We start from the raw sequence: 13,617 nt of genomic DNA, 5'->3' as shown, positions 1-13,617 counted from the left end.
CCTAATTCCTCCGGGAAACCAATATGCTTTATGCCAACTGACAGAACTCAGTTCTGCTCGCACAGCAAAGAAGGAAGTGACATCAACAGCGATCTAATGAACCAGCAGTTGGATATTTTAATGCGAAAAGTTGTCATGCTGGCTCAAAGGTTGCACAAATCCTAAATGAACAGGGTCCACTGTAAATTTATGCTATAATAATGGCCACACTGAATACGAAGTCCAGGAGAATTTGTTTTTAAATAAAAGAATGAGAGGCAAGTGCAACAGTATATTCTGTGAAGCCTTTGAGACGTCTTGAAGACGTGATACGGTGCTATATCAAATGCAAGGATTCTTTTTATCATTATGAACTACAAATCTCAAATGCAATTAGTTTTTAGTAGACAAATGTGGTAACCATTTGATGTCTGGCAGAATGTCTGGCAGACATTAAGTCCTGGATGAGAGCCAACTTTCTATAGTTGAACGTCAACAAGACCGAGGCTCTCCTGATTGGCTCCTGTCAGCGTCTCCACACCTCAGGCGCTGACAGCATCACCATTCAAGGTTGCACACTCCACCTCACTAAGCCAGTTCAGAACCTGGGAGTCTTGTTTGACCCTCAACTGTCCTTTCTACGCCACATCTGTGCCATGACCCGCTCTGCCTTCCCCCACCTCCGCCACATCGACCGGCTCCGCCGCTGCCTCACCCCTCAGGCCACTGAAACCCTCATCCACGCGTTCATCACATCTAGGCTCGATTACGCCAACTCCCTGCTTGTCGGCCTATCAAGATCATCCAGAACTCTGCAGCTCGTGTCCTCTCCTGCGCTAGGCTCCATGACCCCATTACCCCCACCCTCGGCCAGGCCCAGAGGATGGAATTCAAAATCCTTGTCCTCACCTTCACCTCCACGGCCTTTGCTCTCCCTACCTCTACGAATTAGCAGGCCATGATCTACTAACCACATAGCAACCTATCTGCTCCCTTCGTTCAGCAGGCTGTGGCCTGCTTCATGTCCCCCGTACGGCCCACCCCAACATCAGCGGCCAGACCTTCAGCCTTTCTGCCCCCACCCTTTGGAACTCCATCCCATTTCTTTGCCTCGCTCCCTCCCTTGCCTCCTTCAACAACAGCAACAACAAGATTCCATTTATAGAGCGCCTTTCACATTGGGAGGACGTCCCAAAGCGCTGGACAGTTGGGTCAGGACCCGAGCAGGGGGGAAATGGTCAGGGTGAGGGGAGGGAAGGGAGGGAGCGAGGAGGGGGTAGAGAGTCAAGAGGGGAGCTGAAGGCACGGTCAAAGAGAAACGTCTTGAGACCGGCCTTGAAGGAGGAAAGGGAGGAAGCAAGGCGAAGGCACTGGGGGATGGAGTTCCAGAGCCTGAGGGCTGAGAGGCTCAAGGCCCGGCCACCGATGGTAGGGCGGTTGGGGCGGGGGATGTGGAGCAGACCGGAGGCAGAGGAACGGAGGGTACGGGCAGGTAGGTAGGGGGATAGTAGGTTGGAGAGGTAGGAGGGAGCGAGGCCGTGAATGGCCTTGTAGGTGAGGATGAGGATCTTGAATTCAATCCTCTGGGGGATGGGAAGCCAGTAGAGGCGAGCGAGGGTGGGAGTGATGTGGTCCCGAAGCCTGGTGCGGGACAGTACACGAGCTGCAGAGTTCTGAATGACCTGCAGCTTGTGGAGGGCGGTGCCGGGAAGGCCGGCGAGGAGAGAGTTCCCATAGTCCAGCCTTGAGGTGATAAAGGCGTGGACCAGAGTTTCGGCAACGTGAGGGGTGAGGTAGTGCCGTAGTCTGGCGATGTTTCGGAGGTGATGGAAGGCGGTGCCAGTTGTGGCGCAGATATGAGGAAGAAAGGACAGCTCAGAGTCGAACAGAACCCCGAGGTTCCTGACTGGCTTTGAGAGGTGGAGAGTGCAGCCTTGGATGCTGATGCTGTCAGCGCCTGAGGTGCGGAGGCGCTGACGTGAGCCAATCAGGAGGGCCTCAGTTTTACGCACGTTGAGCTGAAGAAAGTTGTCTCTCGTCCAGGACTCGATGTCGGACAGGCAGCTGTCAGGACATCGGTGGTCGTGGAGTTGAGAGTAGAGGAGGAAAGGTAGAGTTGGGTGTCATCCGCATACATGTGGAAGTTAACCCCATGTCTGCGGATGATGTCACCACAGGGGGAGCATATAGAGGGTGAAGAGGAGGGGACCGAGGACAGAGCCCTGAGAGACACCGCACGAGACAGTGCGGGGGCGGAGGAAAAGCCGTTTGTGGAAACAAAATGAAGACGGTGGGAGAGGTCAAGGCGCGTCTCAAAACCGTCCTCTTTGACTGAGCATTCAGCCACCCTCCTACCCTCCACCCTCCCCGATCCCCAGCTTGGGTCCAAATCCCTGACCGTCTAGTGACTTGGGCCGTCCTCCTGACGTGAAAGGTGCTATACAAATGTAATTTTGTATTGTGAAACCAAAATAAAGAGCAACAGAGAGAAAAAATCAAGGAAGGTTCCAAATACAGACATGAGGTGAATGACAAATTAATGAGAAACAATGCTGTCCTGGATGGGTTGTTTGATGAATACCAACATGAATTTTAACAACATTCCAATTTTCTGATTTCTGATTATTGTATTTTACATTTTTATAAAATCTGTCTTATTTATTTGATGTTGTCATTTTGCATAAATCACCAGCCTGCTACACTGTTTCGAAATGTGAATTTGTATCTTATTACAGGTGTCAGATGCCCCAATAAAACTCCATTAAATATGACCTATATGTGCATGCTGTGAACCACAATTTCACAATAAGGAATGCATTATAAAATGGAAAGGGAAAGATCTGAATGATAAAAAAAATCAGAAAACCAAAATAAATTATTTTTTGTTAGATCTTAGGATTTCTTTTTTGAGTAAAAATCCAAATCTACCCACACGTCACCTTTTTTTTTAGAAAGTTCTACGAAATGTCCTCTACAAATCAACTGAGAACAGTTGAGTATTTGGTCTATCAGGTACTTTTTTTCAGGGACTGGGAAGGTCTGGGAAAATAAACATTTGGGAAAGAGGGAGCAGACCTCCGGAACAGACTTAATTTTAATTTTTTATTTTACTCATTAGTTAAAGCCTCTGTGTACAAATGTAGCAATTGCCAAGGACTGTCGTATATACACTAAGCCAGAGTGGAGGGCAAGTGGGGTGATAGTTTGTTTTCTTTCCTTGCTCATGTGCTCTTAGACAGCTTAGAAATCCAACTGCATCAGAACAATTGGGGAAAATCAAATTTCATGCTCGTCACTATGCAAAACCGTGATCAGACACAGATCCCCCCCCACCCCTTCCTTGCTATATGACTAGAAAAAGAGTTGGTATGCAGACCAGAAGGGTTTCCTGCAGATTATTATCCCTCTGCCAGGTAATCGTTTTCTTTAAACTCAGACACATTCAGTTAACAGAATGAAAAATGCGATGTGCTAATTACCACTAACACCATTGACAATTCTAGGGTAGTTGAAACTTGTGGTCATGCTAGTCGATAATTACTGACTGTCCGTGGGTGTAATTCCCCTCCCCCAACTTCAACAGAGAAGTTGGGCCAAAGGCAGCCTCAGAGATTGGCATTTCTTTCAGTTCTGGTTCCCAGGATACCTGCTTAACGTAAAGAAATCCGAGTGAAACCAGCATTCTGGGAACCAGTAATCAAACACTTCACAGCCGGCAACGTCAAAGGCAGGTTCAGGCAGAACCGCACCCCCAAAAAAAAGTGGGTGGTAAGGGGATAATAAGATAATAAGACTTAAATATTCCTAACAAACAATTTCCAACAATGAATTATTATTATAATTATCAAAGCACACCATGCAATTTTAAGCCAAATACAACTTTTCCCCTCAAAAAAAAACTTGCTGTGACTGAAGGTCTGGGGAATCTAGTTCACATAACTATTACCATCCAGGTGGAAGGGAAGGTTGCAGCCGTCAACCTGAAATACACCACGATGCTCCAGGAATATACAGGAGGCACTTCGGGGTCTCAATTTGTATCCCATAAACCATTTAAGACCACCAAAATTAATAAAGTTGCAACATCTCAAAAGCAATTCACAAGCAACTGCTATCAGGTGTAGCGACTATTTGGTGATAAAGGTAGCAGCATTTTGTGTGTTCTGGGAGGTCCCACATCCCTCGATGGCCTGTGAATGGCCCATTAATCGGGAGGATCAGGACAGCGTGCAAATCGCCCTCTCTTTACCAATAATGTCATGGGATCTTTAAAGTCCACTGAAAATTAAGCAAAGGGGATTTCAGTTCAATGTCTCATCTGAATAACGGCACAACTGTCAATGCAGTGCTTCCCCCAGACCTGGAATGTCAGACTGGATTGGAAGTGAAATTCCAATAAGAGTTTGAAGCTGCATTCTCACAGAGTGGGATGTCACTTGAACTGATTTAATGTGCTGTAGCCTTCCATGGCCTTTCAAATTCATTAAAGGACAGACACAGTGTAATTGCTGTGTGGATTTGATAAGAACGTTCTGGAGTTGCTGAAATGAATAAATAATATATGCATTTGATATAGCTGCGTATCATGTTGTCAATCGGTCTCAAAGCATTTCATAGGATTTTACTGTGTATTTGTAGACAAATGTGGCAGCCAATTTGCACACAAACAGCCACAAAGTGAATGACCAACTTTATCTGGCCCTTCTCTTTTCGAGTAGGGCCATGAGATCTTTAAGTCCACCTGAACAGACATATGGGACCACGGTTCAATGTCTCATCCAAAGGATGAATAACACAGAAGAATAATCTGACACTGCTCCCATGTAAAATGTGGCCAGTCTGATTTGTTCAAGAAAAAGTAGCCTCCTTGGTCTGGAATTTTGTTTTTAATCAGCTTTTGGTGAAATAAAAAGACAAAGACATTTCATTGTGCTGAGTCATGTATGGGCTCAAAATGAATGGAGTAACTGCTAAATCTGTTAATCCTCATTATACAATATATACTTTGAAGAGTTTTCATTTTCTTAGAGTACTAATGTCCTTTGGGTTTTTCAGAATAACTATCATAAAAAGGCACTTTGAAAATGAATTGCTGAAAATTAATACTGGTACTGGAAAATAATTTAGGAAATAAGATGAATTTGCAATATATGTCAAGACATTTAGAAGATGAATATACATTTGTGACTATAGACTGACAGCAGATTTACCAAGATCCCCATCTTTGGGTGACAGTTGCTTCTGCACCTCAGCTTACTCACTGTTATGCTGTAGAACGTACCAATTATTCATACCCCAGGGTAATTGTATTATTATATTGACCTTAATCCACTAAAATCAGTACAGAATCAAAACATTTTTAAATTGTTGCCTATATTAATTGAATCTGTTTTCCTTTTATTTAAATTTATTTTCCCCTTTTTAAATCTATTTTCTATTATTAATTTTACATATTTGCTTTAAAACCTATATTCTACCCAATTCTAACCTAGATGCTTTTACATATATTTTATTTAACTTCCATGGTCGATTTTGAAAGGTGTGGGTACCTTTTCAACTTCCACACTATATAAAAAACGTTCAACTTACAGGTCATCTTGCCAACGTCAGTTCCTGCGCTTAAAGCAGAAAGTGACATTGGTGATGACTTAATGACTGTAAGTCTTTTTGTTAAATATGAAAAGCTAAACTGGCTGACACCCAGAGCATCAAATCTCTGGCTACATAAGAACATAAGAAATGCTAGACGAAAAAACGAAAAAGGTCCATCTAGATCGCCTTCCACCTTCCTCGTGTTCACATGCACATATATCCCGAATTACCTATGTACTATATCCCATAATGTTATTTCCTAAACGAAAACTATCTAATCTGTGTTTGAATGAATCAACACTTCCTGCTTCAACCATCTCCCTAGGGAGCCTGTTCCACAGGCTCACTATTTGCTCACTGAAATAGTGTTTCCATAGATTTGTTCTTAATTTACCCCCCTTCAATCGCAGGCCGTGTCCTCTGGTTTTATTATTCTGGACAAGCCTGAAACAGCCTGTTATGATTTATATTGTCTACCCCCTTTAGAATCTTAGACAGCAATCATGTCGCTTCTCAATCTTTTCTTTTCCAGCGTGAACATGCCCAATTTACTTAGTCACTCCTCATAGTCCAGTCCTTCCATTCCCTCAATCATTCTGCTTGCCCACCTCTGTATCCTCTTGATTTGTTCCATTTCCTCTTTGTACTGCGGCGACCAGAACTGCACACAGTACTCTAAGTACGATCTTACCAATGATTTATACAGTTGCGATAGTGATTACCTCACTACTTTGACTTGCTTTTGATCTTTTGATACATCCCAACAGCTGATTTGCTTTTAGTTACTGCCACAGAGCATTGTTGGGAGAGCTTCAATTTATTGTCAATCAGGACCCCCAGGTCCATTTCATTTTCTATACATATTATTTTCCTTCCGCTCAAATAATAATTTCTTCCTGGATTTTTTGTCCCAATATGAAGTAGATTACATTTCTCCTATGTTGGAGATGACATTGGTGGCAATCTATTGACTTAGAAATCGGCCCGTTTAGTGTGAAAACCATCTGGTACATGGCAAGCAAGTAGATCAGGTGCAGTGAATGTGGTACACACGGCATCTGCTTTTTAAAATTTGCAGCATAAAGAAGCACATTATAATGGGATTGCACTACATACTGACACCATTAAATATAGTCAACTGACAACCAAATCTCCATTGGATTGTTTTTATTTGATCAATAATTAGATAATTGAATGGCAAGATATATGATCAGTGATGTATTGCAGTGTCTTTACACTTACCACTCTGAGAAAATGTTGCTTTTTCCTCCTGTTTCAAATTTAACAAATCATCTAGTGGCTCTAACGGGGTAAAGGTTTAAAATGTGGTTAGCTCTTCATTTGAAGTGCTCACTTGCAACGAAAAGAAAATGAATGTGTTTGAAACCTTATGATAAATGCATTGACAATGGCATTACCTGCTTTATGTTGATTGCCTGAGGACACCTCCAAAGATGACAAAGCATCTTTTCCAGCTACATGGAGTAGAGAAGTATATGAAACCATCCAAGTGCAAAGTTTTGATTCCAAACAAGTAATTGCTGTTATCTCTCTTATCAATGTTTGGTGAGCGCAGCGATTATTTAAATTTTTTTTTAGAAATGGAACAAGATCTAGAAGGGGGGCGGAGTGGGGGGGGGGGAACCCATGTAATCTAAACCTGATATGGCTGTTGAGGGGAATTAACCCCAGAACACAGAGAGATGGTAAATGATTATCTGAGAAACTTTCATCCACAGTAGAAGCAATAAAATGTTTTTAATGTGTTTTGTTTCATAGTGAGGAGGGAGGGGATGAATCAGCAATGTTTTAAAAATTTAATTTTTAAGTTGTGTTTTTTGAAGTTATGAAACTATACCTGATCGATTTGGTTCTTTATTCTCATAGTCTTCTTCTAATGAAATAAGCCTATGGATGAAACAAATATTATAAAAGTGGTTTGAGACTTTAGTTCAGACAAATATAGAATTATTAGACTTTCGTGGGAAAGCATGAATAAACCCCACATATTTTACAAAAAACACTACAAAAAGCCAACCAAGCAATTGTATTTTAACACTTCTATAGACATTTATCCATTTTCAGACTTAAAATAAGTATTTTTTTAAAAAAAGCACTAAACACCATATCTTAATATTAAATTTAAAAATTGTGCTCCATTCAGTTTAGTCATTATTCACTGGAAGTTATGGTATACAATATAATGTGCTAAAGTTGAGATTTCAAAACTATAACATATAAGCATATTGTAAATTTACCCAATCCTTAATGTTAATACCAACAGATTTTAAAACATATTAGGTGAAATTATAACAATCCTTTGATTTAATACAGCGCCTTATCATTTAATCAAAACATCTCAAAGTATTTCACAGGATTTTTACTATGAAGTATGGTGATCATGCATTTCTAGGCAAACAAGGCAGTCAATTTACATTGAAGTGAGTGATCAATTTGAGGGATTGTTGTCCAGGACACTGGGAGAAACTCCTCTCTCTTTTTGAATAGTGCACTTTAACATTCACCTATAATGTGTACCCATAGCATAGCATTGGAGTGTCAGCCTAGATTGAATCAGAATTCCCAATCCTACATCAGGACACAAAGAGTAATACAAAATTAGCGAAGAAGACAGATTTAAAACTAAGACTTCCTCACCAAAAAGAACATTTGGGATAAATTAGTTCAAATAACCCATAGAAGAATCTCATCACACTGCGCACTTGCACACACACACACACACACACACACACACACACACAGCGATCACACAGGTCACGAGGGATGAGATTGGAAAGGGTTTTGATAATCAGAACAAGGATTGAACAAAGTTGTTCCCCGGAGATACTAGGACCCGATGGAGCCTTGCAACGATGGGAGTGAGCAATGGGTGTAAGATGAAATAAGGGCCGGAGATGTTTGGATGAGATGAAGATTGTGGGAGGCTAGCAAGGAGAGCATTAGTCCATCTCTGAGGTGAAAGAGGCATGAATGAGGATTTCAGTAGCAGAGTGGGTGAGGGTATGGGTGTTCGCAGGTGGATGTGGAGTTTGAAGCACAACAACAAGATTGTGCAGTGGTAGACTGAACTGTTAAATAAAAACATACAATTCACAACTGCTCTCAATGATTGACAATTTTTAAAAATAAATGCGGGAAAAAGTCATGTTTTTCATAGTTATCACAAGTGTGGTGCCAATAATATACGCAGTGGCACACGTTTAACATTGTTAACATTAATTTACAAAATTGAAAATATATTCCTTTGGACTAACCTAAATTGGACCACAAAGTGGATTCTGTGTAGGAATGAGGTACTGAAATCTGATTTTCTCCTTCATAGCTCAAGGACTGTTGAGGTTAATTGTAGTGCACCAACTGTTTCCCCTTTTTGAGATCAGCTAACTTAGCAAAAATGAAACTTTTGGTTCTTATATCCCAGGTTTTAACTAGTCTCCAGAATTTTCTGCCGCTTATTACAAGAGAGTGACTTTGTTGGGATCTATGGGTGAAATTAAGGCAAACCTATCTGCAAAAATGCTGCAAAGGTCCAGAAGCTATCTCCAGGTGAAAGTTTAGATTTTTCTTTTGTCCAAATACTCAGGTGTTCATGTTGACCCAAATAATTACTATTTGGGGGAAAGGTACCAATACATGTTTGCTAAGCTTATCCCATTACATCACCAACTTCACAAGTGAGGACTAAAGAGAGAAAATCAGTCAGTGGATATGAACTTCAGTAATAAGATCTAAATTTATATAAAGAATTTAGTCCGTGAATTGATAACTTTGGAATCACAGAGTACGTCTTGTGCTAGTACAATGAGCTGAATGTGTTGCAACATGGAAGGTTTTCTATTGGAAATTATATTATGCTGTACACTAAAGAATGTGTGGCATCACAAATTATGAAATGCTCTTTTGTATTCATTTTATGTCACACATTTTCAAAATACTCAGAGAAACAAGTATTAATTATTTTTGCTTCACAATTAATCAAGCTTTCTTGAGGATATGATGATTACATGAATCAAGTGCTTTAGAGCTTTTTGATGGATTTTTTCAGTCTAGGTTTAATTGTTTTGATAATAATAATCCTTGCATTTGATATAGCGCTTTTCACGTCGGGAGGACGTCCCAAAGCGCTTCACAGAATAGACTGTAAAGTGAATTGACTGTATATTTGTGGGCGAACGCGGCAGCCAATTGCGCACAGCAATGTCCCACAAACAGTCGTAGATTGAAAATGACCAATTTATTATTGTTTTTGTTTTTGGAGGGATTATTATTAGGCTCTGTGTGGAGTAAGGAAACTTGCCCAAGGTTTCGTCCTGACCTGCCTGGAATTGAACTCAGGTCTCTCACTTTCAAAGCGAGTGCTCTAACCACTGAGCTACAGGACTCCACAATGATGATGATGTGCACAAGCTAATATAACAAAATGATGCTCAGTTAAGAACATAAAACAAACTAGTCCATAAAAACATTGACTAACTGAATAATTAAAAGATGAAGAGTAGATGTCACATGGACAACTATGTACACTCTAAACTTTCCGATGACTAGCACTGTTTACATGGCATGTTCCTTTGATGAAGCAAAATAATTGTTATGCATTATTAATATTAGTTATTACAATGGAATTTGCTGGAGCACAACAAATGGCATGACCTGCACCATGGGTACATATTTTAAAGAAACTTGAAATCGAGATTACTGATGCTTTCTTTAACAAAAACTGTGTGGACTGGTGCGGTGGGGGGAGAGAAAGCAGAGAAACACCAATGTGACTGCGAGGCTCCAGGAGGTCACTACCTCCTGCCTCTTGGGGCCTTCCATCACACACAGACACAGAAAGAGACACACACCCACTCACACAGAGAGACACACTCAGAGGCATAGAGAGACACATACTCACAGATACACAGAGAGACACAGACACACAGAGAGACACACACACTCTCAGAGGGACACACACCCACACACTCTCAGAGACACACACACACACACTCTCAGAGGGACACACACCCACACACTCTCAGAGACACACACACACACTCTCAGAGGGACACACACACACACTCTCAGAGGGACACACACACACACTCTCAGAATTTCCCTACATTTGAAATGGATGAGTACTCTGTTACAGGAAACAGGCACCCTGCTTACATAATTCCATAGAGCATTAGATTCATAAGAGCGTTGGGGTGCTCTGTATTTCTCCAGCCAGGACATCCCAAAGCGCCGGACAGTCAACAGTGCATATCCTTGTCTGTCCAGCACTTTAGGATGTCCTCCCAATGTGAAAGGCGCTATACAATGTAATTTATTGTTGTTGTAGCTACTTCAACCAGCAAGTCAATAACCTTCAAAACTGCATTAGAGAAATAAACACGTTTTCAAAATGTAGAAGAGTTTACTTCCAGTAGAATGATTATACAAATGTCCAAATCAATCAATAATAATACTTGCCTTTGATATAGCGCCTTATCACGTCTTTGAGACGTCTGAAAGCGCTTCAATGGATATTGAATATACTGAAAAGTGAATTGACTGTATATACTGGGTCGAAAGCCACACAGCAGTGTACCACTAACAGCCGTGGATTGAGTGACCAATTTATTTTTTTTGAAGGAATTATTACCCCAGGAAAAACAATCTGCCAATCGACTAACAGCTGGGTTCCTACTGACTGCTAGGTAAACAGAGGCGTGTGGAGTAAGGAAACTTGTCCAAAATTTCACCCTGCTGGGAATCAAACCTGGGTATCTCACTTGTGAGGCGAGTGCTCTAATCGTTGAGCTAAGGACTCCAATGAAAGATGATTGAATTCTTAACCAAGTTGTGGGCATTTATGAAATATCTGCAGTAGTACAGATATTAAGCAGTAATTGCAAGGCCAAAAAATTGCCTTTTAGCACGACTGATGTGTGTCAAGTCACAAGTTTGTGACTCACTTCCAACTTTGGCATTGAAAATAGTGTCCTTCTTGAAAAAGTCAACCTCTCCGGTAGAGAGAAATGGCCACCACAAGAACGTTGTTTGATCAAGTTAAGCTGTAACTAAGTGGTTGCTCTTTAGTCACTTTGCTTAGAAATTATCCAGAAAAGAAAAATTATCCTGAAACTAATTTAACAACTATGATAAAAAGGAAATTACACAGTAGACACTCTTCCATGTAATTTCTCAGTGAATCAATAGGGATAACTGGAGGACATTCTGCTGACATCCAAGAAACTATAGCTTTCATACTACCATTAGTAGTCTAAATTGTGCAATAAAGAATTTGTGACTATATTTTGGAGTCCAAGAATACAACTGCTTCAATTAATTGAGGCATATACTGCAGCAAGGTCAGGGAGATCATTTGCAAGGTTGCTATATAGACAGATTATACTGCAGCAAATTACAAATTATAACAAATGCCACTGGGATGTGAAGCACCACAAGATTGTGTTTAAGAAACAAGACAGTGTAAATATTGCACAGAACATTGTACTACAAATGTATTCACTGAAAGCTCACCTTGCTCATTGAATAATAAATCAATTAGGACATTTATACCAAGAGTTGCAGTTATATTATGAACTAGATCCTGTCAATGTTTATAGCATGCCAACAAAACACCCTCATTTATAACCCTCATTTCAAGCAAGCTGAGAAGAGGCTTCACAGAGAACGTATTGATGCCTGTGAGGAACTGTCACACACCACTAGCTCCAAAGACAGGAAATGCAGAATCTGCTCCGAGTCACAGCTTCCCAAAGGAATGGGAGCTGTAGCTCCAGGACGCTTTAGAAATATTTGATTTAGATTAAATGTAATCGGCTTTGAGCAGCCAAAATCCGGAAAGGATGACCCAGTAGTTTCATCACTACAGTATTGATCATTCAGGGAAAATTCCAATCTTGACTGACATTTTCATTCAGTCTCCCCTTATGAGTTGAGTCTGGTGATGAGAAGGAAGGGGGAGCAAAAAGCTGTTTAGGCCACAATTCCTTCCCAATCTCTCAAGTATTCTTTCTGGCAGATTGATTATAGTGCACTGATGATTATGTCTGTGGACATGTCCACCGGCTGCACACCAGCGTGTTTAAGAGCAATGCGTGTAAAAAATGATAAACCGAGGAGAGGAAGAAAGGGAAATTATATTTTAAAAAATAAGTTTTAAAGAAAATACTGCAGAAAGCAAATGAGAAACCCCCCAAAAAGAGTTATTCGAATAAAGAGAAATGAAATTCACTTTATTTTAAAAAGCCAATTTTAAGTTTACGAGGAAGATGTGTTCACGATGATGGAAGTAAAGCAACAACCTTTATGAATTTGCCAATGCCTCATCATTGATGTAAACATATCAGGAATCAAGCTGAAACTTTATTTTATAATAATGATCCTTGCATCTTCGAGACGTGATAAGAAGAATACTGTAAAGTGAATTGACTGTATATTTTGTGGGCAAAACTACTTTATTTTGTTTATTTCAACGCCTTTAAAACTTTACTAAAAAAAAATCTTATTTCTACCAACTAATGTTTTCTATTTAGAAAGGGAAAAAAAAATCCCAACTCACAATAGCTGTAACAGAGTATTATGATGAATGAACCACTAGTTAGGCAAATGATTATATCATTAGTTCAGATTAAATTAACAAAGATGACTAAGAACAAGATTAAAATAATCCCCATAGTTTCTACAGGTATATCTTTATGTTTTGCTCGTCTCCAGCTATAAAGATTGGTTTATTTGCATATTTATACATTTTATTCATTTTACATTTGTGGTAAAGTATTCTAAGAAAAAATGTATTGCAAAGTTTAATAGTCGTCACCCCGAGAAAGAACAAAATCCAATTGGATTAAAATCAAACTTTTGATTTTTCAATGAATTGTATACATGGGAACAGCCTGCTTCCTATCCTATTAGTTAGGGATGGTTTACCGCAAAAGTAAAAGAAAAGGACATAAAAATTATCACCCAAACTTTCACACTATCATACATGCAAACTATCACAAGAATACAGCAAACTTAGGAAGAAAGTGGAAT

General features: G+C 40.3%; 1 protein-coding gene across 1 annotated transcript in view; it reads right to left on the bottom strand.

Annotated features, from left to right (window-relative positions):
- Nucleotides 1–13,617, bottom strand: part of ica1 (islet cell autoantigen 1) — an 88,324-nt gene that overhangs the window by 16,213 nt on the left and 58,494 nt on the right. The window contains exons 10-12 of the mRNA XM_042332010.1: nt 7,430–7,479; nt 6,990–7,046; nt 6,814–6,873 (exon numbers count right to left, since the gene is read on the bottom strand). Of these exons, the coding sequence (XP_042187944.1) occupies nt 6,814–6,873; nt 6,990–7,046; nt 7,430–7,479 (167 nt within the window). The remainder of the gene's footprint in view (nt 1–6,813; nt 6,874–6,989; nt 7,047–7,429; nt 7,480–13,617) is intronic.

Source organism: Callorhinchus milii, unplaced genomic scaffold, assembly GCF_018977255.1.
Source record: "Callorhinchus milii isolate IMCB2004 unplaced genomic scaffold, IMCB_Cmil_1.0 Scaffold2, whole genome shotgun sequence".
NCBI lineage: Eukaryota > Metazoa > Chordata > Chondrichthyes > Chimaeriformes > Callorhinchidae > Callorhinchus > Callorhinchus milii.
The sequence above is the reverse complement of the archived record's forward strand: the minus strand, read 5'-3'. Positions and strand labels throughout refer to the sequence as shown.